The 24,153-nt window shown below is 46.4% G+C and overlaps 1 protein-coding gene across 5 annotated transcripts in view; it reads left to right on the forward strand.

Annotated features, from left to right (window-relative positions):
- The first annotated feature begins 1,035 nt into the window (after window positions 1–1,035).
- Window positions 1,036–24,153, forward strand: part of DOCK11 (dedicator of cytokinesis 11) — a 183,377-nt gene continuing 160,259 nt past the window's right edge. For 3 of the 5 annotated variants that reach the window (XM_044763097.2, XM_014860971.3, XM_070503277.1), the window contains exon 1: window positions 1,036–1,333. In XM_044763097.2, the coding sequence (XP_044619032.1) occupies window positions 1,232–1,333 (102 nt within the window). In that variant the 5' untranslated portion in view covers window positions 1,036–1,231. Of the gene's footprint in view, window positions 1,334–17,979; window positions 18,086–24,153 lie in introns of all 5 variants that reach the window. The other 2 variants (XM_070503278.1, XM_044763098.2) reach the window with 2 other exon arrangements.

A 24,153-nucleotide genomic window follows, 5' to 3' on the forward strand; every position in this document is an offset into this window, starting at 1 on the left:
TGGGTCCCCAGAAATTATCGGCCATTTCCAACTCTCAGGAAATGAAATAAGGAGACAGAAAATTGCTGCGATCGGTGGAGCCTCTCATTTTGCACTTGAGAGGTTTTACAGGGTCACTAGTCCTTCAAGATTCCCATCCTGATTTCTGTCTTAAGCATGTTTCTTTTACATCCAGTTAGAAGATTTTCTTTGATTCTTGGAAAACAATTTCTTAGAAGGTGAAGAGGATAAGGAAAGAAGTAGGAAATGGAGAGGTGATAGGGCACATGTAAAAGCTTCTAGAAGACCCGTAAGTCCTCCAGATTCCAGGCAATGGCCTTCTCAATACCACCTCCACCCCGCCCCCAGCGCACAGTCACTGCTGAACTAGACAACCTGCCGTAGGCTCAGGCCCCGCCACCCAGCTCTCGCCCGCCCTGGTGGGGATGGGGAGTGGGTTCCGCTACAGAAAGTTTCCTCTCCCCGAAACCTGCTCCCTCCCCGGGTTGCCCCGGTGAGGAGGACGGACTGGGGAAGGACACGGTGTGGGGAGGCGAGGACCAGCCGAGCCGCTCCGGCCAGAAGACCGCTCTCCCTCCTTCGACATCGGCGCGACCCCTCCCCGGCGGAGACACAATAGGCGGCCGCTTCTCGCCGCCTCGGCCCTGGGGGCTTGCGGGGTGGGAGGACCTGAGAGTTGCCCAGCCCTCCTGCGGCCACTGCAGCCTCTGGGGCAGGAAAGGAGCCCTGGGGTGGAGCACGCCCCACACTTGGAGACGTTTCGTTCCCCCCCCACCCCTCAACACACACGCACGCGAAAAATGAAGCAGCCAGATCTCCCCTCCCGGATGCGGCTGCACCAGCAACATCAGCTGCGGGCGGAGCCCGAGCGGTTGCCACTTCCCCCCTCTTCCCTCGTGACCCTCGCCCCCCCTCCAGTTCTCCCTCCCCCTCCACCCACCCTTCCTCGCCAGACACACCCTCCTTCTTGGGCTGGTCGCGAGCAGAGCTCCGGCTCTCTAGGGGAGGGAGTGGCCGCCGCTGCCGCCTTGGGGCAGGACAGGGAGCGAGCGAGCGAGCGAAGGAGGGAAGGAGGGAGGGGCAGCGGGAGGGAGGGAGGGGCAGCGGGAGCCGCGCCGCCGCCGAGCTGCGATGTGGCCGGCCGGCCGGCGTGTAAACAGCCGGAGCAGCAGCGGCCGCGGCCGCCCCGGCCCCGGGCAGTGAGCACGCCCGCGACCCGTCCGTCGCTGCCATGGCCGAAGTGCGCAAATTCACCAAGCGGCTCAGCAAGCCCGGCACGGCGGCTGAGCTCCGGCAGAGCGTGTCGGAGGCCGTACGGGGCTCCGTGGTGCTGGTGAGTGTCCGGGGGACGGGTCGTCCCGGGGGACGCGCTCCGGGCGAGAGCGACCGGGTGGCTTCCCGCGCGCGGGGACCGGGACGGAACGGCGGTGCCGCGCGCTCTTTCTCGCTTCAGTAAGTTTTCGCCCCGCCGCCGCTGGCCGGGGTCCGAGTCCCGGGCGCCCGCTGACAGCACCGCGGCTGCTCGGTGCGGCGGGGCGTGCGCCCGGCTGGACGCCGACAGGCTCTCGGGGGCTGGGACGGCTGCGCCCGGCGCGGGGCTCCGAAGCGCGGCCCGGCGGGGGATGTGAGCTAGGGAGCGGACCTCGCGCTGCCCGAGCCCCGGCACAAAGAGCCGGGAACCAGGGCGCGATGAGGTCCTGAGTCCCTCCTGCGGGCACCTGAGGCAGCCTAGGCTGAAGGATGCGATGTGCGTTTTGCACAGACACACTCGCGCGCACACACACACCGTGTACACAAAAAAGAACCCCACCCAAAAAGCCCCAGGCGCCCGAGCTCCGGCGGGCGGTGAGAACAGAGGAAGCAGAGCGACTTCCTCCTGCTACTGGGGAGAGAGGGTGGTGATGGGTGTGTGGAAGGGGTGCTGCTGCAGCTGCTGCCGCGGAGGGAGGGGATTGGAAACGACCGGGTTCCGGGGGTGAGCGGGCGCGGGGTCCGCCGCAGGGCAAAGGTGTCCCGAAGGACCCGGGAGCGCTCGAGAGGCAAGGAGATGGGGCCGTGAAGGTTTCGGGGAAGATGGTGTGTGCCAGTCCAGGGATGGAGGACCTGGGGCCAGAGCCCCACCGCTCAGGGCTGGGGGATGGGGAATTGAAAGCGCGCTGACCCCCTGGGAGCCCTCCCATCGCACCCTCAGCCGCATCCAGATTGTCTGACTCTGGAGGGAAGCGGACGGGTGCTAACGGGCGCTTGCCCCTTCTCCTGTTTTTAAGACGCTCGTTGCCAATTTCCTGGACAAGCGAGCAAACCCTAAATAAGCAATCAGACTGGTTAATTAGTGTTTGTTTTGTTACTTTGGTTTTTTGTTTGTTCGTTTTTGTCTCTCTCCACTCCTTCCACCTTACAGCGTGTCGTCTGCTGTTTAAATTTCACCGTTTTTAAAAGTGGGCTCTTTTTGTTAAAACAACTTATCATCGGAAGGGAACTTCACAGCTTTTCCTTGTAATTTGTCTGTTGATCTTGTAGAATCTGCGATAAAACCAACATTAAAGGGAGGCCAGGGCCCTGATCCCGACAGTGGAGAAAGTTGACATTAGTGGGAGTTCTGGAGGAGGATCAAAGGTAAAATATGTACCTTTGAGATAAAGATCTGATCCCTAATAGCTACAACCGTGCAGAGCCAAGTGACTGTAAAGAAATCTCTCCATCATGGCTGGACCCTTGAAAGTTTAATCCTGCTGTTCAGCAGAGCTAAACCCGGGCCTTTCATGTTGTTTTAATGGGACCAGCTTATTGTGTGTTTCACTGATTTTAGAATGAGGTCCTGTTGGGGTCAGATTGGAACCTCCATTGTCATCGCAGCCAGTAAAGAAAGGAAGGCAAGCTGAGTGCAGGGCATTTATACCAAGGCCCTCATCTTGGATGATTGTTAACAAGTGATTCAATCTGCCTAGCACAGGAAACGCTTTCCTGAATTCAGGAAGAAAGAGAACCTTGCTTGAGCAGGGGTGGCTGGCCCTTTACCACATTGTGTGAAGGGAGCCTGTGAAGTGGACAGATGGTCTCAAGAGAATAAATGGGACTCGGCAAACCTCCCCTGGGATTTGACCAGCATTTGACCTGCCACCCTCAGCAGCAAAAAGTTAACATTAGCTTGCTTGCTCAGGATTTTAGGTTTTAAAAAGAATTTTGTGTGGCACAGGTGCAGCTGCCCCTCCCTAACCAGGGACTCTGTGGCAAAGCTGGTGACTCTCCTGGGAGATACTGCCAGCCTAGCTTACTTGGGACCCAGGCCACAGATTTTTACCAGGCAAGGCACAGGAATGATACTTATTTACTACTCTGGTATGCGATCCACGTTGAGATTTTAGAGGAAGGGGGGAACAGATTTAGGAATCTAAACCAATATCTGTCGAGCCCCCTACTACGTGCAGGACACAATGCTAGACGTGCTGTAATTAGATGTGAATGTGGATGACTTTCTTCGTTTGTTTTTATTAGTTCCAACCTGGATTGAGTCTATGTGTCTGTCAATAGAACACCCAGGTGGTGTACCCAAATCAATTTTAGATTATTCATAGCACCTTAGTGAATGCTATTTTTAAACAGTTCAGTCAATTAAGAAATAAGGAAACAGTCTTAAAGGGAGTGGAATCTCCTAAATGGCTCTCTTTCTTGGCCCCTGCTTTTCTGACACAAAGAGCTGTTAACCAAAGTTAGCAAAGCCATGGGTGGCTGGAGAGTGAGCGGACCATGTGGCAGCTGCCGCCATAACTTCTGATTCTTTCTGATTTAAGCCCCAAAGTGTTTATTAGGGACAGCTGAGGTAGGATTTACACTTGCTGCTATAAACCCACGACACTTGCGTTAGGGCTTCACTCTGGAGTCACATAGCCAGAGGACTACATTTCCGCAGATCAGGCTTTCCTCTGGTGTCTCTCTCGCTAGAGCTTGGATAAACCCACCAAGCTGAACAAGTGCACAGCAAATATACAGTGTTTCCTGTTTACGTGGGTTTTTGTTACAATTATACCCTTGTTGGCATGTTGTTAACATCATACAGTTTTGCTCACTGTTTGAGAAATTCAGAAGGCCTGGGCTATATATAGCATGTAGTTGTGTATTCAGCCCTTCATTCAGTTCTTGGTACTTCCACGAATCTATTAACCATGTCATGAAGCAGACGGAGAAAGAGAGACTGTTTGGGTGCTGCGTTTTCCTGTAAGTTCGGCATATTTACGAAGGTCAGTTTTAGCTCGGGGAAAGGGATAATTACAGAATTAACTGCTGGCAGAGATTTCTCAAGAGGGGCTTGGGGAGGAATATTATAGCCTGAGAGCGTATGTGATTAATTGAGAAGTGTTTTTATACGGATGTGGTTCACATGCAGAGTTTTAACGCTGTTTTTGTTATAATTCAGGATGTAGCTATTTGTGCCTCAGGGGAAACAAAGGCAGTTGGTAAACTTGTATTCTGTCTGTTCCTAAGAGGAGGCATTGTGTCAGCCTGGGAAAGTCACCTGGTAGGTGTATAAATACTAGTTGCTTGCCACTGCTGAATTTACCCTCAATTCCTTGTGCGCCAAAGGATCAGGAAAGAGTTGCTAGATGTTACAGGTTGTAGCCCCTTGAGGCAGGGTAACACATGCACTCCCCGGACTGGCACCGGCTAGATTTCATATCCTAACTCCAGCAGAGAAAAACTCTCCCTAAACAGAATGGCAGAAAAGCGTCTGCCGCTGTTAACCTCCCCGCCCCCCCCCCCCCCCCCCCCCCCCCCCCGCACACACAACTACCTTTGCGTGGAATGTTTGTTAGGTTCGCATTTAGGGAAGGCTTGAAAACGAACCGAACCAGCTCCCCAGCTCCCTCTTCCCAGGGGAGTCAGTGGAAAGTACTTAATATAGGACAAAACAACATACACTGTGGAATAAAGCCAGTTCCAGCGGGCTTCTTGACCAGGCGTTTCCACTTGTGAAACTTAGCTTGGCTCTGAATGAACTGAGGGTCAGGAGTGTTAACAGGAGTGTCGGCCTACACATGAGATAGGCTCACTCCCGAGGGCTTCTGCAGGTTAGGAGGGCCCAGGGCAAGCCACTGCTGGAGGCTCTGTCCCACAGCCCCGTGCAGAGTTTGCTGTGAACCATCTTGGAGCACCAAATAGTAGAATTTGTTTTCCTAGAGGAACATGTTAGACAAATTCTCCTGATTGATTCTTTTCCTATTCTAATTATCAATAAGCCTTCTTTTTGAAGTGTTTATTGCTTTTTTCTCATAATAAATGAGTTTTTTGCTTTATTTGTTTTTTGCTCATAATAAATGCGCGTTTATTGTAGAAAAGTTAGGAAAACAGAAAAGAGAATAATTATCACCATCTCATTACTCAGAGGGAGCTCTGTTAATATTCTGATGTATATGTGTCGAAACTCTTCTCTCTGTATGTATATATGAAAACAGATTGAAAAAGTATATCATACAGACTTTTAAATAAGTTTTTCACTTATCGATATCTCATGAATATTTCTTCACATCAGTAAATATAAATCTACATAATCGTGTTTAGTGACTGCCAAAAATTGCGCTATGGTTGTACTATAGCTGATCGTCTTTTATTGATTGATATTTTGACAATTTCTAATTTTGTGTTATAAACATAAGCTGTCCAGCACAGTAGCTACCAGCCACCTTTTACATTTAAATTAATTAAAAATAAAATCAGCTTCTAAATGGTACTTGCTACAGTTCAAGTGCTCAATACCCACATGTGGCTGGTGGCTGCCATATAGGACAACACACATAGAGGACATTTCTACCATTGCAGAAGGTTCTTTTGGACAGTGCTAGTATAAACATTAATTTAAAAAAAAATTTTTTTTTCCTTTTTCTCCCCAAAGCCCCCTGTACATAGTTGTATATTCTTAGTTGTGGGTCCCTCTAGTTGTGGCATGTGGGATGCCGCCTCAGCATGGCTTGATGAGCGGCGCCATGTCCGCGCCCAGGATCCGAACCAGTGAAACCCTGGGCCGCCTGCAGCGGAGCGCGAACTTAACCATTCGGCCACGGGGCCGGCCCCTATAAACATTAATTGAGTGACCGTTTTGGGGCAGACATTGTCAAACTGGCTAGATTGCCCCTTAGCTGGTTCAAACATTAGACACGTTTTTAGTATTCAGAATTCCTCTTAAACATGCTGTTAAATTGCTCTGCAGAAAGTTGCTGCCACTTGCTCTTTCACCAGCGGAATAGGCGAGTGTTCATTTCCCCTCTCCCATGCCAGCACTGGTTATTAATATTTTTTAATCTTTGCAATCTGATGGGAGATAAATGGTACATCGCTGTTGTAATTTGCATTTCTCTGAGGACTCTTGACCAGTTTTTCATATGTTGATGAGCCATTTGTGTTTCTTCTTTTGAGGATTTGAGTGAACCTTCTTACAGGCTTATTTCCTTGTTTGTAATTCTTGCAATAACGGTCTCCACCCCAAAGATTCTGTTTCGATAGGTCTAGGGTGGGGCTAGGCATCTGTATTTTTAAAAACTACCCGAGGTGATTCTGATGTGCACAGAAACACTCATCTAGACCACCTGCCCACTCAAGGCAGGAAAGGCCCCTACACGTACCCTGACAAATGATTATTTAGCTTCTCCTTAAACGCTCCTGCCTATTTTAGAGGGCTATGTCAGAGAAGGTTCTTGAGCTGAAATTTACTCTAAGTTCCACCGTGGGCCAGGCCCGGCTCTGCTGTTTGGAGCCACACAGAATATGTTTGCTTCCTCTTTCACATGACAACCCTTCAAATATTTGGAGATGGGCATTGTGTCATTTTTAAATTCACTCTTCACAAAGTCAAAGAGCCTTCATTTCTTTCCTTCATTCCTCACATGACTTGGTTTCAAGATTTTTCACCATCATGGTCACCCTGTTTGGGCTCTTTTCCAAGGTTTCAGTGTCCTACTTACAATGTGGGAGGCCGAACACAGGCCCAAGAGTCAGATCTGGGCTTGAATCTGCCCCCTGTCACCTGTTTGCATTGTGGACTGAGGCAAGTAACCAGGTTTCTCTTTCCTCATCTGTGAAATGGGGATAAATACTTGTACCTACCTTGTGGAGTTCTTGTGAGGATTAAAGAAGGTAATATATGGAAAGCGTCTGCTGTTTAAGTGATTATGAAGGTTGAAAAAAAGATCTGGTGAAAAAAAGTGTTCTAGAAGAGTCTATCACAATACAATGGAGTAGGGGCAATGTTTCTTACTTGTTCTGGATATGAGCCGAGAAGTCAGGGGCTGTATTCATGTCTATGCCCAGTGCCTCACACAGTGCCTGGAATGCAGTAGGGACTCAGCGGGAAATACACTGGCAACAATGTGTAGGAGGACCGGGTGCTGGGTGACTGGAGGCTAGGTAACTATAGTTATAGTTCCAGAGAGAGAACAAAAGCTGTAACTGAGTCGGTGAGAATGGAGATAAGGGGGAAGATGTAAGAGACATTTCAGTGATAAAAATCAACAGGGTTTGGTGATTCTTGAAGTGGGGGAGAAGGGGGGAAGGAAGAAGTGGGAGGAAGAGAGAGAGAGAGAGAAGAGAGGAGGTGGAGTCACGGTGAGCTGAGGTGTCTCAGCTTGGGTAAACAGGAGGATAAGCATGTTTGCTGATAGGGGAAGGGGAAAAAAAAAGAGCAACCTCTACATGAGAGCGTTGTCAGGGCACAGCCAGGTTTCAGTTAAGCAAGGAGGTGGAGATAACCTAGGGAAAGGCCGAGCATGCAGGGTTGTGTTTTTGGCAAAAGCCTAGGGGTCTTGAGGGCATAGAAGAAAGTGTTCCAAGTGGGATCAGGAAGAGGAGGAAGAGCCAGGGTTGAGGGACAGAGATGAGATTGTAGGCGAGATTAGCTGATTGAAGAGCTTTACACCTTTGGGGGTGATTAGGGAAGTGGGAGGCAGGGCGTGGAGGAAAGGTTTGGAGGCCAGCCCTGGACTTCCAGTTAGAACAGTGGTGGGAAGTTGTATCACCCCTGGGCCGCTCCCCCTGCCAAGGCTTGAGCCAAGGGGGTAGGGGCTGACCAGCCTACTTTCCCAGGTTCCTGAAGAGGTTGAATAGGATGTTTCCTGCTCTGGAGGCACTCACAAGCCCGGAAGGGAGATGAGATGTATGCAAATAACTGAAATAGGGAAGCTCGAAGCATAGCAGGAGGCCAGTGGTTCTGCCTTCTATGTTCTGTTACTTACATCATCTCTGTGCCCTCACCCACCATGCTCTTTTTTTTTGTGATCCGCAATGTTTTTCAAGAGTTCGGTCCTTTCTGGGTTCAACAGTGTTAAATAGTCTTTTGCTAATGAACAGTTAATGTCTATGGCATTTCCCACATTTGTTTGACTAGAGAGGCCTTTTTTTAAGTGGGGACAGGGAAGGTAAATGGTGGTGTCTAACGCTTGGAGAAATTCGTATCCAGTGTACATGTGTAACTCACCTTGGCATTCCTTTACTTGCCCTCTGGCCGCAAGAAGTGCTTGCTGCCTTCCCACATCCCCAGTGCTCCACCTCAGGAGCCCCCTTACTTGTTTGTTGGAATTCAGTTCAGAGGAGTCACTCACCTACCTGGTTTTGCATTCTTCTGAGATACAGAATCCTCAGTAAGGCGTGTTGAAATTTTTTTTTTTAACATAGAAGGGAAGGCCAGAAACCAGGAGGGAGAAGGAGCTCGAGCTGTTTCCCTTTTTCCGTAAACCCCAATGGTAATTTTATGACATAGCTCTTCGGGATTTAGATCCTTTGATTCCCTTTAGCTTTTGTCAGGAGGGCAGAGGGGTTCATGGGGAACCTTGGCCTGTTGCTTATATCAACCCAGAGCCAGATGCCTTTTTTTTTAAATTATATTGCATTTTATTAGCTACTATTGTGGGGGATCAGAATTGGCCTCCTCAAAATGTGTCTCTTTGTCTTGCCTTGATTATTTTTTTTTAAACTTTTTATTGAGATTATGATAGTTTACAACCTTGTGAAATTTCAGTTGTACATTATTGTTAGTCATGTTGTAGGTGCACCACTTCACACTTTGTGCCCTCCCCCCACCCCCCCTTTCCCCTGGTAACCACCAATCAGTTCTCTTTGTCTCTATGTTCAACTTCCACCTATGAGTGGAGTCATACAGAGTTTGTCTTTCTCTAGCCAGATGCCTTCTTGATTCTTGCAGGGCCCCATCCTGGAGGCTTCCAGAGCAGTAACCGGGGCAAAGGGACAGTCTCATTTAGCTCCATTGCCTGGAAGCTTGTGCTTGTTAGAGCAGAGTGGTTACAAGTGGGCTCTGGAAGCACACAGCCCGGGTTCAAAGTTCAGCTCAGCTCCTTTGGGTTACCGTGGGCCAGTTATTTAACCTTCTGTGCCTTGATAGCCATCTCGTGGGCTTGTTGAAAGGCTGAAAGTTGTTGTTGCTTGTGAAGCACTTAGAGCGGGGCTTGCCACATGGAAAGCACTTAACGACTGTTGGCTCTTATTACTCTTCGCAGGCTTTATGGTGGGCAAAAGAAGTCTCTTGTGTATGTGTTACAAGTCAACAGAGGTTCAAAAGTAGACTGGCAGAAGGGAAGCAGGTACCCTTGCTTTTTTGTTTCCTTGCTCCAAATTATGCCCCAAAGGGTGAGCTACAGGCTGAGCCAAGAATCACAGCCATCCTGGAAGAATAAGCTGGCAGATCTGTCTCCATTAGGTTCTTGGTAATATCCACTCCCAGTTGGACTTGGTCATATTGAAGAGCCCAGTGATGTGAGCTAGGGCTCTGGGTCTTTGGCAGTTCTTGCCTTCAGAGGAGTCGGATGAATGAGTAGGAAGGCTAGTTCTTAAGTGGGGAGGAACAGCCTGTCCTATGACCCGGGGGAAGGTCCTCCAGTCTGGGAGCTTTCATGCATGGCTTTTGGGAGAAGCACTCACCTTTAGGACAGGCTGTTCAGTGCGGTTTATGCGAAGGGATGGCCAGGGGAGAGTCAGGCTCTGTATGGAAGACTAGAACTTCAACGCTCTTTCCTTTCCCTCTCAAACTTTATTGACATCCCTTTCGCTCATTAATCCTCACTTTTAAAAATCAAGTAAATATCGAGATTCAAATGCCTTTCTAAAGATCTATTTTGGAAACATGTATTTTAGTGGAAGAAATTTCAAGCTTAAAGGTCTCCTAAGAAATTAATGTCCTTTTATATTTGGCTATTCTGGTTTTGTGGTAGCAGGATAAGTTCTATTAGGAAGAATGTGTCCAGGTTTCCAGCATAGTCAATACCGTGGAAAATATGCCACGGTTTACCTATTGTCTACGCACAGCCTCGCACAATCACACCTAAATTTGCTATTAATGATTTCCTGCAATTCTTCTCGACCTTATTTTTATTGCCCATTGAGTTTATCGTTTGCAGGAAGTTGTATTTTTGCCTTTCCTGACAGCTTATGTCAGATCGTCTGTTTCAAGCTGCTGAGAAATGTTGAAGATTTCCTCGTACTTCAGCTTCCTCTCATGCTGCTTTCCCTAAATGACTGAAGCCCTTTACTGGGTGTGATTTAGTTAAGGCGTCCCATGTGCTTCCTCTGAGACAGAACATCTTTATTTGAAGTGTTTCAGCAAAGTGTGTCAGGAGGCTGGGGACTGTATTTGTATAAAATGTTGTTTAGATGATGACAAGACCTTGTATTTTCATAGCCCCGGTCTTACGAGGAGGTAAAAATGCTGTTGTGCCCGTGACCTCCCGTGTTCTCACAGGTCACTATCAAACACATAGCTCGTCGCCGTCACCTCTCTTCTGTGAGTGGGAAGCAGAGGCATGGTGTCAAGTGAAGCAGGCTGTGGGTCACCCAGAGTCACTAAATGCCAGAACAGGTATTGGGCTCCAGGGGTCCCGAGTCCTTTGGCGTAATTAGGGAGAGAAGCCCTAGCTCCTGGGCCGGATTCCAGAATGCATCAGGTGGAGGAAGCTCCCTCTGTGTGGTTTTGGTGATGATCGCCTTCTATTGGGAAACAGTGTTTATTTCTGAACAAGCTTAGATCTCTTTAGTGGGAAAGTAGGAGGTGTAGACCACAAAAAAAGAGGGGTGGGGTTGTTTTTGAGAAACGTGGGCGAGATCAGTATAGATTCTTCCTTGCCAAAGTAAGCCGAAGGATTTTGAGAACTGGTTGCAGTTGGCTGCTCTTCCTTTCTTTGCTATTTCAATAACTATATGGAAAAAAGTCTCCAGAACACTGGCTCTGCAGAGGTACCTGGGATCGTTTTCATGGAACTGTTAGGATTTTTTTTCAAGTGCGTTAGTGCCGTCCAAAAATAACAACATATATATTTCTCTGCGTGCCTTTTATATTAGTAGTTTAGTTTTCCCACTTGAGAAACTGCCAGCTTTATGCCTTGCAGGACCTGTGGTCAGTGTTCATGGTGTGAGTGGAAGAGTGCTGTTGGCATAACCAGTTTATTTTCTTTTTTTGCTTTTTTTTTTTTTTTTTGAGGAACATTAGCCCTGAGCTGACATCCGCTGCCAGTCCTCCTCTTTTTGCTGAGGAAGACTGGCCCTGAGCTAACATCCATGCCCATCTTTCTCTACTTTATATGTGGGACGCCTGCCACAGCATGACTTGCCAAGTGCTGCCCTGTCCGCACCCGGGATCCGAACCGGCGAACCCCGGGCCACTGAAGTGGAACATGTGCACTTAACCGCTGCACCACCAGGCCTGCCCCACCAGTTTATTTTCATAGGTTAATAAGTTCCTAATGCTTCGGTGCATTAAATGGGTTTATTAGAGACCTGAAGGAGGGGATGCCACCTTCTAAAGTGTCTAACTTACCACCAAGAAATAACTTAAATCCAGGAGGGCTCTGAATCAACTTGCAAATGTTGAACTAAATGGTTATTTAAAAGCTCATAGAGGCCAATAGCTCTCCTGTCCAGCAGAGTGTTTGCATCACGCTCTATTGCTTGTGGAGTGGAGAAGGATCTCCCTGCTAGCCTGACCCCAGGGAGAATTGCTCCTCCATACTGGTGACCGACGCAACTGCTGGTAGAGGTACTGTGCCCTTCGAAATGAAACGGTCTGGTAGACATCTCACCGGGAGAGCCAGAAGAGAAGTCCATAAGACTTCTTGTTTCAGTTCTGTAATTGAAGCCCAGCTCGCCCTCCTTGCCCCCTCCCGCCGTCCCTCCTGTCTCTGCATGTAGCTGGAGCTACTCCCCATGCCACTGCTGCCCACTGCCGGCCCAGCACCGCAGCAGGCTCAGAGACCAGCCTGGGCCTAAGCAGGGGCCATCAGAGGACATCAGAGCTCAGGTTCTGGGCCTTGAAGTCCTATAGGCTGCCCTGTTTTTAAAATCTGTTTCTGGTCACTAGGTCTTATCTTTTTCCTTATCCCCTTTGCCACTGTCCCAGTCACTGTGTCCTTGTTTTGACCCCCTACCCGGTATCGAACACCCTGCCTTGGTTTTCCGGCCAGTTGTCCAGTTCCTCTAGGAGTGAGTTCTGGTCTTGTTGCTGGCCCTGGGGAGGGCTGCCCTCCCCTCACCATGACTGTATAACAGCTTGAGCTCAGCACAGTAGGACTGTGGACTGAAGGGGCGAGAGTCTGCCTGGAGAACTCAGAGGAGGCAGAGTGCCTGGGATGAGGAGGCCCAGCCAGTGGCCCTGCTGAGGGGTGGACCAGATGCATGGCCTGTTAGTGTCCTGTGGCTACTGTAACAAATTGCCATAAGCTTGGTGTCTCAAAACAACACAGATTCATTATCTCACAGTTCTCGAGGTCAGAAGTCTGCCAAGGTGTCAGCAAGGCCTCACCCACTCCAGAAGCTCCAGGGGAGAAGCCATTACCTTGCCTTTCCCAGCTTCTAGAGGCTGCCTGCATTCCTTGGCTCATGGCCCCTTCCTCTGTCTTCGAGCCAGCAATGGCTGATTGCGTCTTGCTCACATCAGATCACTCTGACATTGCTTGTTTCATCTCATCTCCTTCTCTGATCCTGACTCTCTAGCCTCCCTCCTTCACTTAGAAGCACCCTTATGGTTACATTGGTCCCACCTGGATAATCCAGTCATCTCCCCATCTCTGTCATTAATTTAATTAATTCGTCTGCAAAATCCCCTTTGTCTTGTGAAGTAGCATAGTTACAGGTTCCGGGAACTAAGAGGTGGACATCTTTGGGAAACCATTATTCTACCTACTGCACATGCATTGCTGGAGGTTGAGGAATGGTGGAATCCTGGGCTCAGATGGCTTCCCAGCAAGGATACTGACATCATGGTGGAGAGCGATAGACTGGAAAACTGTGGGCCAGGTGCAGAAGTCTCCACAGATTTAGAATGAGGAAGCACCATCCCTTTTGAGAATTTTTGACAAAGAAGGTAATAGAGGTTTGCAGTCTGCAATTTCAATTTGGATGTTTTCTTGAATTCTTCATAATTAAAAAAATTTTTCCCACACAAAACTCCCTCAGTCTGGAGTTCTTGTAAGTGGGCACTGCTTTCAGACTTGAGGTGTTTCAGGATACAAGCTGGCCAGACGCTTAGCAGGCACTTAGCCAGCTCAGGCTTATGGAATTTTCCACCCTCAGCTAAAGAAAAGAGTAAAGAGGTAGGGCTGTGTGTGCATGTGGGTTTAAAAGAGAAAGGGATGGTTTCACATCACAGAGACTAACTCTTTGGCTGACAAGCCCCAAGACACCTCTCATGTGTTCTGCATGAGAGAGAGTTCTCCCATCCTCAAGGTCAAGTTAGACCGGGCCTGGCCCTCCTGCATTTCCAAGGTAATTGCAGGACCCTTTCCCAGAAGTGGGTTTATAAAACACATGATTGGAGAAGCAGAGAGAAGGCCTGGAAAGTCTCTCTGATTCCTTCTGGCTTCATGGTGATTTCAATTGAGAGAGAAATTGAAACTTCGTCTCTCCATCAAATCCAGTCACTGCCGTCTTAGAGACGCACACCACAAAAGCTTTCTGGCTGATCACGTTTGCACCAGCCCCCTCACGCTGGCCGGTAGAGTATCCATGATGATCTGATGGCAGAGAGCTTACTGCCCGGAACAAGCACTCTACCGTAGATGTGGATTGCATTTTCTATTTTTACATCAATTCTAATTGGCCATGGCTCTATTTCTCCAAGGGCTGACCTATCTTTTTTCAGGCCTTTGGATAACTGACCTGGCTCTAATGCACAGAAAATCATTATGGAAAAGGTTGGGAAACCTCAGATTTTGGTTAAAAATCTGTACAAGCAAAATATACATTAACCATCTTCACTTTCTCCTGTTCCATTTTTCCTTTTTTTCTCCCTCAATAGGAAAAGAGTTCAATTCTCCTTAGAAGCCATCTCAGAAAATTCAGGTGTTTTCAGTAGAATGATCTTAAAATTTTTTCTAGTGTATTTATATACTGCTAATCTATAAAATGTGAAAAGATGTTAACGGTAGTCCTATTTAAATTTTCTTTAGAAACTGATGTTCATTTTCTCCAAATTAGAAGCTGTTTCTCTTTAACCTGGCTTATTTTATTTTACTTCATTTTCTTTTACTGATTTACTACTTGCTGGTTGGGGCTTCTTCCTTTTTTACTGGCCCTTATCTGAACTTCGTGGTTTATGGGTCGTGTGCATTCGATCAGTGGGCTTCCTGACATTCTGGGGCTGGGGTGTATACCAGGAGGGACTAGAAAGCCGGTGTGTTGTTGGAGCGGGAGCTAGAGAGCGAGGTGCGCTGAGCTGTGGAAGAGAGCCTCAGCTGAGGGAAAAGATTGACACTTTCCTTAGGTTCCTGCTGAAATCCGGGGGGAAACGCTTTTAAAACTGTTGCTTGAATTGAAGAGAGGCAGAGAATCTGTTTCCACTGATATCTTTTTAATGGATTAAGTCGATTTAGGGCAAGGGTGGGAGTGTAGAATGGGAGAAGGCCAGACAAGGACTTAATCTGAGGAAACTGAAGGATAAAACACAGTTAAGACGGAAGGAAGGTTTTCTTTGGTGTGTTAGAATAGACCAAAAGACCAGAGATTAATATATTAACAATGTTTTAATGAGGGTAGCAGTATATTTTTAGATTCAGACAGGAAGGAATCAAACCCTTTAGAAATTGTACTAGGTAAATGGAACAGTTTTGTCTGGGACCAAAGGGATGAGTAGATTTTTATTCAGAGGATGGAAGCAGTGCACAGTGTCAACTTGCATAATTCAAGACCCCAAATCAATTAGTTAAGGAATGCAGAGAGTCCTTGTATGCAGTTCTCCACTGGCTATGATGATTGGAACTCAATTCTCCAACTTAGATGGAGGTCAGAGACTTGCGACCACCAGAAACCTCTAGAGGCCAGATTTTTTGGGGCTTAAGGGTGGAGGGACTCGTGCCAGTTCGGCCTGCCCTCACTTGCTCCATCCTCGGGTAGAAGATGGGCAACAGCTCATATCTGTTCCAGACCCGTATCTTTTAAGGCAGCAAACCCTGCTGGACAGGAATGGTGGCAGTGGAGGCTGCCACTCTTGAGCCCTTGAGACTTTCTCTGCGAGTGGCCCCCACTGGGGCCCGCTTCCTCTTACTGACTGTGTCCTCTCCTGACCAAGCCGCTTCCTTCCTCTTTCCCCCTGCTGCCCCCTAACTGCTCTTCCCTCATTCTGATTTTCCTCAACTGCTGCTCCTGGATTTCACCTTGCTGCACTGCCACCTTCCAGGAAAAGCTTCTGTTCCTCTGGCTGCTTGGCCCAGCCCCCACCCCGCCCCACCAGAGCTCTCCCATAGCCAGCCCCTTTGCTTCTCCCTTCCCCCATGCTCAGGGGAAATTCATTCTGCTGTGGGCACACTCCCACTCTCCCCTTCTCATCTTTTTTTTAAGATTTTATTTTTCCTTTTTCTCCCCAAAGCCCCCTGGTACATAGTTGTGTATTTTTAGTTGTGGCTCCTTCCAGTTGTGGCATGTGGGACGCCGCCTCAACGTGGCTTGATGAGCAGTGCCATGTCCGAGCCCAGGATCCGAACCGGCAAAACCCTGGGCTGCCCAAGCAGCGTGCACGAACCCAACCACTCGGCCACGGGGTAGGCCACCTCCCTTTCTCATCTTGTTCTCACCTCTTCCTTCCCATTCTCCTCAGTGTTTGGCCAAAGTGTTCTCCATGGGACAGAGCCATCACTGTGTTTATTTTGTTCTAACCTTTACTTTAGCCAAGGATGAAAAATTCCAAAGGGCTGAGCTAGTGATGGCTGGGTGCCTTTTCTGGAAATCCAATGGCCTGGATGCCAAGGGGTTGTCGTGTAGCTACACATCTGGCAAGGTTGTCCCCTAAACTGTCCTAGTTTTGGATTTAGTTCCAACTGAAAGAAGTGGAGGTTCTACCTGCGGAATTATGGAGTAAGAGTGAAGAGGTGAAGAACTGATACAATGACGATTATATCAGTTTACATCACTTTGTTTTTTCTGCTGTGTTTAGTTGGGAGAGCCTGACCTTTGGCTTAGTAGAGCTTTCAAAAGGGAAACTTTGTGCATGAGAGACAAAGTTCCTGCAGCTCAATTTAACGGAGGATCTTGCTTTGTTGAGGTGGTTATTTGGCAGAGACCACCCACATTTCAGAGCAACCAGGTATGTTTCAGAGTGGGTTTCCTGGGGAGCAGGAGCGTCCTCTCAGTTGACACCAGGTAGAATTGAGTGGGTCTACCCCACCGTCGTATTTCCTGCCCCCTCCCTGGAGAAAGCATTTAGGCAGGATTTTGTCCACATGTCCCTAGGGGAATAACAAGTCAGAGTGGAGACCATCTTGACAGCAAGCAAAAAAGTGGTGATCGTTTTGAAATAGCTAGAAACTGACCACCATTCTGCTGTCTCTCAGGAGAGGATGAGGGAAAATAACAAAATCCTCAAGTCCATAAAAATACCAATTCTATCTGCATTTGGCTCCACGGTACTGTAAATAAGCACCCAGATTTCCTAGCGGGCCTTCGTGCCCCTTCCTATCCACCAGTAAGGGCTGTTCTACCTTTGAATTCTCTTCTCCTGCCACATCTTTTCCTGTAGTCTGTACTCTAGCCGTGCCGGACCATTGCGGCTCCCCAAAAACTTTCTCACCTCTGTGCCTTTGCACATGCTGACTCTCTTTCTGGAATGTCCTTCCAACCCTTGTCCTGCTAAAGGGAATCCTATCTGTCCTGCAAGGCTTAGGTCAAATGGCCATCCCGTCTCACCCTATTTGGAGCACATTGCTCCTTCTTCAGGCTTATGCCTCCTACTAGTTGTGTTGGTTTCTTATGGATGCCGTAACATTCACCACAAACTGAGTGGCTTAAAACAAAATATTTATTCTCTTATAGTTCTGGAGGCCAGAAGTCTGAAATCAGTATCACTGGGCCACATTCCCTCTGCAGAATTAAGGGAAGGATCTGTTCTTTGCCTCTCCGAGCTCTGGTAGCTGCCAGCATTCCTTGGCTTGTGGCTTCATCACTCCAGTCTGCCTCTGTGGTCACATTGCCTTCTTCTCTTCAGTTGTGTCGAATCTCTCTTTGCCTCTTTCTTTTAAGGTCATTTGTGAGAGTGTTACCGCACAAAATTGCAGTTCTCCTACCCGATGTGCATAAAAAAAGCACCAATTATTACAGCATCAACTTTTGGGAAAAGAAAACAGCTTTATTGCTGGATTGATCTGCAAGGAGACAGGGGGCATATACTCTCAGATCTGGCTTCCTGATTCAGGGCTTGGGGCACAACTTACGGGATGAAGGGCAGGGCAGTCTGAAGTGTGGAGATAGATGATTGGAGGTAAGGAGAAGTCAGGTAAGTGAGGATTTGTGCAAGCGTGGTCAAGTTTCATGGCTCGTAGGATGCACGAGCACAAAATGGTGGTGTTTGCATGATCTGAGGCTGGAGTTTTCAACCCTTTGATGTCAAAAAGGTCACTTATCGGGCATTTGCACAGGCCCACTTCTTGGGTTGGTGGTCTCATCTGGTCTGGACTGGGCAAGGGGTCTCAGTTCCTGAAAAACCACTCTTAATTGCTCTGTTCATAGGATGGGGTCAGTTGAACTGGTCCTGGAGGGCCCACCCCAGTAATCCAGGATGATCTCCTCATCTCAAGACCCTTGACTCAATCAGACGTGTAAAAACCCTTTTGCGGTAAGGTAACATTTACAGACCCCAGGGTTTAGGATGGGGGCATATCTTGGCGGGGCATTTTTCATCCTATCACGCTAGTTCTTCCCTTTTAGAAGGGATTGATTTCATTCCACCTCATCACAACTTCTCTCATCCATTAGAATGTAAAGGCCTTAAGGAGCTGGCAGGAGAATGGAAAGAGCTAATTCATAGCAGTCAGAGTGCCAGAAGGGCCCAGCAGTTCCACTGACATCTGTGTTGCCTCAGGCAGGTTATTTAACTTTGTGGAACCTCCTTGTGCTCATTTGCAAAAGGGAAATACTGTCAACCTCAGTGGGCCTTGCGAAGTTGTTTATAATAGCAAAACAAACAAACTCCAAAATTTAAACAACCTAAATGTTCAAAAGTAAGGTATCAGGCAAATATACAACCACACACTAGAAAACCATGCAGCCGTTAAAATGACGTCTATGTTATTGACGTGGAAAAATGTTTAGGTTAGGAAGCAGCATGCAAAGTGTGATCGTATTTTTCTAAAATGATGCATATGTGATATATGTGAACTTACTTAATCACTCTGCGCTTCAATTTCCTCATCTGTAAAATGGAGATAATGATAGTTCTGACCTCACACGGTTGTTGTAGGGATTGAGTAAAATAATACAGTAAAACACTTAGAACGATGGCTGGAGCATAGGAAGCACTGAATATATGTTAGCTATTAGTAGTTTTGTTATGTTCAAAGAAAATATCCTCAAAGAGTATGTGTGTGTGTCTATAATGTATGTGTGTATATCTAATATTAATACTGCATGTCTTTGGATGGTGGGATTATCAGTAAATTTTATTCTTGCTTTATATTTTCTGTTTTTAATGTGCTTATTCATTTATTTTACATTGAGCATATATTATTTTTATCATCAGAAAAAGTAGAATTCAAGTTCCGTACTTACTTTTCAGGCTTGCTATATTTATGTGACATATATAAAAATAGATATATATATGACGTATAGTACTATATAGTAATTAGCATGACACTATCATTATTAAGATAATTTCTCCTATAATCCTGCAGCTCCTTGCTCATTGCTTTGCAAATCTCAGGTTCTCTGCTGAATCCATAAAATTAGGATGGTCTGGAAATTAGAGACTTCGATTCCCATTTGCTTTCCCTTTCTGTGTGCTTAAATAGTCCCCAAATTTTGATCACAATGCGATCTCTGTGAAGTGAGTTTTCATAGGGTGTGTATATATGTATCTATATAATATTTCATATTACCTGTACAATTTTTGAGGGGCAGAAATGCCTACCCTGAATTTTCTGAAATGTAAATTAAAATTGCTCTCCTCTTTCTTGCATGTGAAATACATCTCAGGTTGTTAATACTGTAGTCATCCTTTGCTGCCATTAACTATATTAATCACTAGAGGGACTTAAATTTCAAGTAAAGCTAATTAATAGGTGATATGCATTGATATTGCAAGGATTTCTGGTCGCAATTTTCCTGATTTTGAACATGCTGTATCTTTGTTCTTTTATTTAAAAATGATCTTAGATTTCTCGTGGGTTTAAAAACAAATGAGTGGGAGAATTGCTGATGAATTAGGAGCTTTGAAATGGAAAGTCTTGCCTTTGACATTTAAGGTAATTATGGTGCACATCTTGGTGAACAGGGTCTCTCCTCTCTGTACTGTGTGCCTTTTTTTTTTTCTATGAGTATGCACACCTTGAGTTCATTTCTTTCTCTCTCTCTCTTTTTTGTGGTGAGGAAGATTGGCCTTGAGCAAACATCTTTTGCCAGTCTTCCTCTTTTTGCTTGAGGAAGATTGTCCCTGAGCTACCATCTGTGCCAGTCTTCTTCTATTTTGTATGTGGGATGCCAGCACAGTATGGCTTGATGAACAGTGTGTAGGTCTGTGCTGGGGATCCAAACCCATGAACCCCAGGTGGCCAAAGTGGAGTGCACAAACTTAACCACTATGCCACCAGGCTAACTGCTAGTTCACTTCTTTTTTGTTGCCTCTGTTCTTCTGTCCGTCTTCTCTCCACCCCATTTCTCACTCTTTCTTTCCAACCTCCGTTCTGATCATAGTATAAAACTGATATATAAAAATTGATTTGTTGTATTTAAACTGAGTTTTGAATATTTTCTCTTCATAACTTAAAATGTGGAGGGGAGGGAGGCATAGATAGGTAGGACACAGAGGAGTTTTAAGGCAGTGACACTACTCTGTATGATACTATAATGATGGGTACATTGTCATTATACACTTGCCGAAATGCACAGAATGTACAACTCCAAGAGGGAACCCTCGTTTGAACAATGGACGTTAGGCAATAAAGGTGTGTCCGTGTAGGTTCATCAGTTGTAACAAATGTAACGCTCTGGTGAATGATGATGATGGGAGAGTCTGTGCTTGTGTGTGGGCGGGGGGCGGTGGGGGCGGGGCGGTACATGGGAACTGAACTCTCTGTACTTTTTTTTTTTCCTGTACTTTCTGCTCAATTTTGCGTTGAACCTAAAACTGCTCTGACAAGTAGTCTGTTTTGACAAAGTAAGATGCATGAAATACTTTATTTTTCTCTTTGTGGAAAATAAATGTAGTTCTCCTGTACTTATGTGGACCTTTAATTTGCCTGCCTGTCAGTGGCCCTCACTTTTTTCCCCATCCCTGGTAGTTTGGAAGGTTGCGTTCCCAGCTCTCTTGCCAGCTTCTTTGGCATAATTATAAAGACTAGCGAACGCGGATTGAACACTTTGAAGGCTTTGGATGAAAAGTGCTCGGTAACAGCAAGGCAATTATATTGTCAGAGTGGGGGATTATGAGTCAGAAATTTTAAGATCGACTCCTCACTGTATGACCTGGAGGCAGTGCAGCGCTCTGATGAAATGGGTGTATGAACCACCGAAATCAGGGCGAAGAGGTACCTGCTAATCAGATTCAGGCTTTGGGACAGCTGTGTTTGCTCAATGCCGCCCGTGTGCAAATGAAATAATTTAGCATATATTAGGAGAATCTGATTTTTTAATAAACTTGATTGGAAACCTTTGGCAAAGCAAAGAATCCTTTTGTAATGCAAATGACCACCCACTAATTGATGTATTTTGTAAGGTAGGATTTAATGCTTTAGGCTTTTATTACTTCTGTGCCATTTAAAATCAGATTGTTTCGGGCCTGGGAGAGAAGAATCACTCTGGGAAGTTGCATTAACTCCTTCAGCCTTGAGGAAGCCATTTAGTCAATTATTGTTTCTGGGGGAACTAAATAATACCCTTGTCACCTGAAAGATTTAAAATAGCCTTTGTAAGTGGCTCCTTAGTCTCTGAAAGAACATGACTCATTCCTTCATTGTACCCTGAAAGAAATCAAAGTGTCAGAAGACACTGGGAAATGGCCTTGTTATATTTCTGAACATCAATACTAGAAGTTTTAGACATTAGGAAACCACTATGATATGGGTTAAAAGTTGATGGTTGGAGTCACTATATTTAGGATGTGAGTGAAAGAGCAAGGGGTGGCTTGGCAGTCCTTTCTAGAATATTCCTTGGGGAAATTCTTGCTGGCAGCATTAAGGGTCTTGAGCTCCGGCTGTACTCTGTGTACCATAGGTTGTCTTATTCTTTTGTCCAGGGAGCCTACCCCCCACCGTGACCCCCTGCATTTCTGACTGCTTTACGTTTATACATGACCCCATAATGTTTCTTGTGCTGGCTTTCCTTAGGGTTGCTTCCCCCCTCTAGCAGCCTTTGGATCCATCTTCTGCACGTGACCAGTGAAAGGAAACTAAGTGTATTAGAACAAGTCTTGCATTAGTGCTGGGAGATAGATTGCATTCCTGCGCCTCTTAAAACCCATGCTCTTGACAGTGTAAAATGGGGCTGTGGAGGGTGAGATGCTCCAAGTCTTGGTCAGCCTTTGCCTTTCACTGACCTCAGTGCATGCCGCTTAGTGGAAAAATATGATCAGGGTTCACCCTATGGAATCATTGCTTAATATTGTAGATGACTCATTGGAGCTAGTGTGTTAGAAAATCACTTCCAGATGTGTAGCAGAAACTTCCAAAAGGAAGAAATAAACTCGAGGAAACCGGGTTAGTTTTCTTTTTTCTTTTTGTGATCTTAGGGCCAGAATCAAATCTTCTTGTATACGGTTAGTCAACATATATATGGAGTTCTGAGTAGTATGATTCTGTTCACTGACTTTTAAACTGCTACCCACGTAAGTGGGGGGCTGCCTTCTACCTGCCACCTTATCCCATAGCACCTTCTGCCCTCTCCACGTCTCCCCTCTTCTCACAGTGATGAATGGTGTGGGAGCCTTACCTAGTTCCTCAGGTGCTGGCCTCATTCTTTTATCCTTATCAGCAAACATTTACGGAGCCTTCCTCTGTGAAGGCACGTTGCTAGGTGCTCGGAGGGATGGGAGAAATATCTAGTTGGAGAGCGGCAGCAGTTCTGCTAAGACAGCAGAGTGACTGACAGTGTGAGCTCTGCTGTCAGCATCTGGGTTAAAATGCCACTTTCTGGTTGTGGAATGTTAGGAAAATTACTTAACCTTTCTAAGTCTCAGTTTCTTTGTCTCTAAAATAGGAGTGATGATAATTCCACTTCATAAGGGCAGTGTGAGGCCTGAGTGGCATAATCTGTGGTAAGCACTTGGCCGCGGCTAGGGAAGTGTTCGCTCTTATTCAGCCGATTGGCCTCTGTGTGTAGTTTGTGTACGTCTGCGTGTGAAAGAACATGAAACATGAGTTGTTGATTGCCGCCCTCCAAGAAGCAACCACAGTGTTGATTTTTTAAGATTCTCTTTAGATTGATTTCACTCCAGCAGATTTTGGGTTGGGCCCTGTTAAAAGAGCTAACGTGTCGTCATCACTTGGAGGCACCACATGACACATCTTGCAGATCATGCAATAGTCAGAAGGAAGGTATTTGTAAGTGGCACAGCCTGGAGCCCTAGCAAAAGCCAAGCCTGCTTCAACATGGTGTTTTTGGTAAATAAAATCTTACGTTTTTCATCCTACTTATTTTATTTTTTTTACAACTTACCTATTATCACATTGTACTTGAGTCGTTTTCAATTGGATGTGTATTTTCCTGCCAGATCTCAAATCAATAAACAGTGTGTTTCTATACTAGAATGTGATAAAAACATTTCTAAATCTTGAAAACTGCATCAGAAAAGGAAAAGATGAAAACCATTATTATTCAATAGAAATGTGTCTCTTTTTGAAGAGTTAAAAATGGTTAGGCCTAAGTGTCCATTGACTGATGATTGGATAAAGAAGATATGGCGTATATATACAATGGAATGCTACTCAGCCAGAAAAAAAGGATAAAATTGTCCCTTTCACAACAACATAGATGGACCTTGAGGGTATTCTGTTAAGTGAAATAAGCCAGATAGAGAAAGACGAACTCTGCATGACTCCACTCATAGGTGGAAGTTAAACATGTAGACAAAGAGAACTGATTGGTGGTTACCAGGGGAAAGGGGGGGTGGGAGTGGGCACAAAGGGCGAAGTGGTGCACCTACAACATGACTAACAATAATGTACAACTGAAATTTCACAAGGTTGTAAACTATCATAATCTCAATAAAAAGTTAAAAAAAAATGGTAAGGAATTCATGAAACTACTACAGAAACTACTATAGTGGTTAACAGGGTGCACTCCTGAGTTAATAGCCTTGGCTTTGAATCCTGACTGTATTAGTTTTCTCTTACTGCATAGCAAATAACCACAAGTTTAGCAGCTTAAAATAACACGCACTTCTTATTTCTCTGGGTCAGAAATAGGGGCAGGGCTCAGCTGGAATCTCTACTCAGGGTTTAACAGGTGTTCACAGGACTGTGTTCTCATCTGGAGACTCAAGGGCCTTTTCCAAGCTCCTTCAAGTTGGCACAGTTCACTTCCTTGTGGCTGTAGGACTGACTGGTCTCCTTTTCTTGCTGGCTGTTAGTTGGGAATGGCTGTCAGCTCGTAGAGGACACCTTCAGGTCCTAGTCATGTGGACCTCTCATAACATGGGGGTCTACCTTTTCAAAGCTAGCAGGTGAATCTCTCTCTCCAGGAGGGGCCCAGGTC

The sequence above is a fragment of the Equus asinus genome, chromosome X (assembly GCF_041296235.1).
Source record: "Equus asinus isolate D_3611 breed Donkey chromosome X, EquAss-T2T_v2, whole genome shotgun sequence".
NCBI lineage: Eukaryota > Metazoa > Chordata > Mammalia > Perissodactyla > Equidae > Equus > Equus asinus.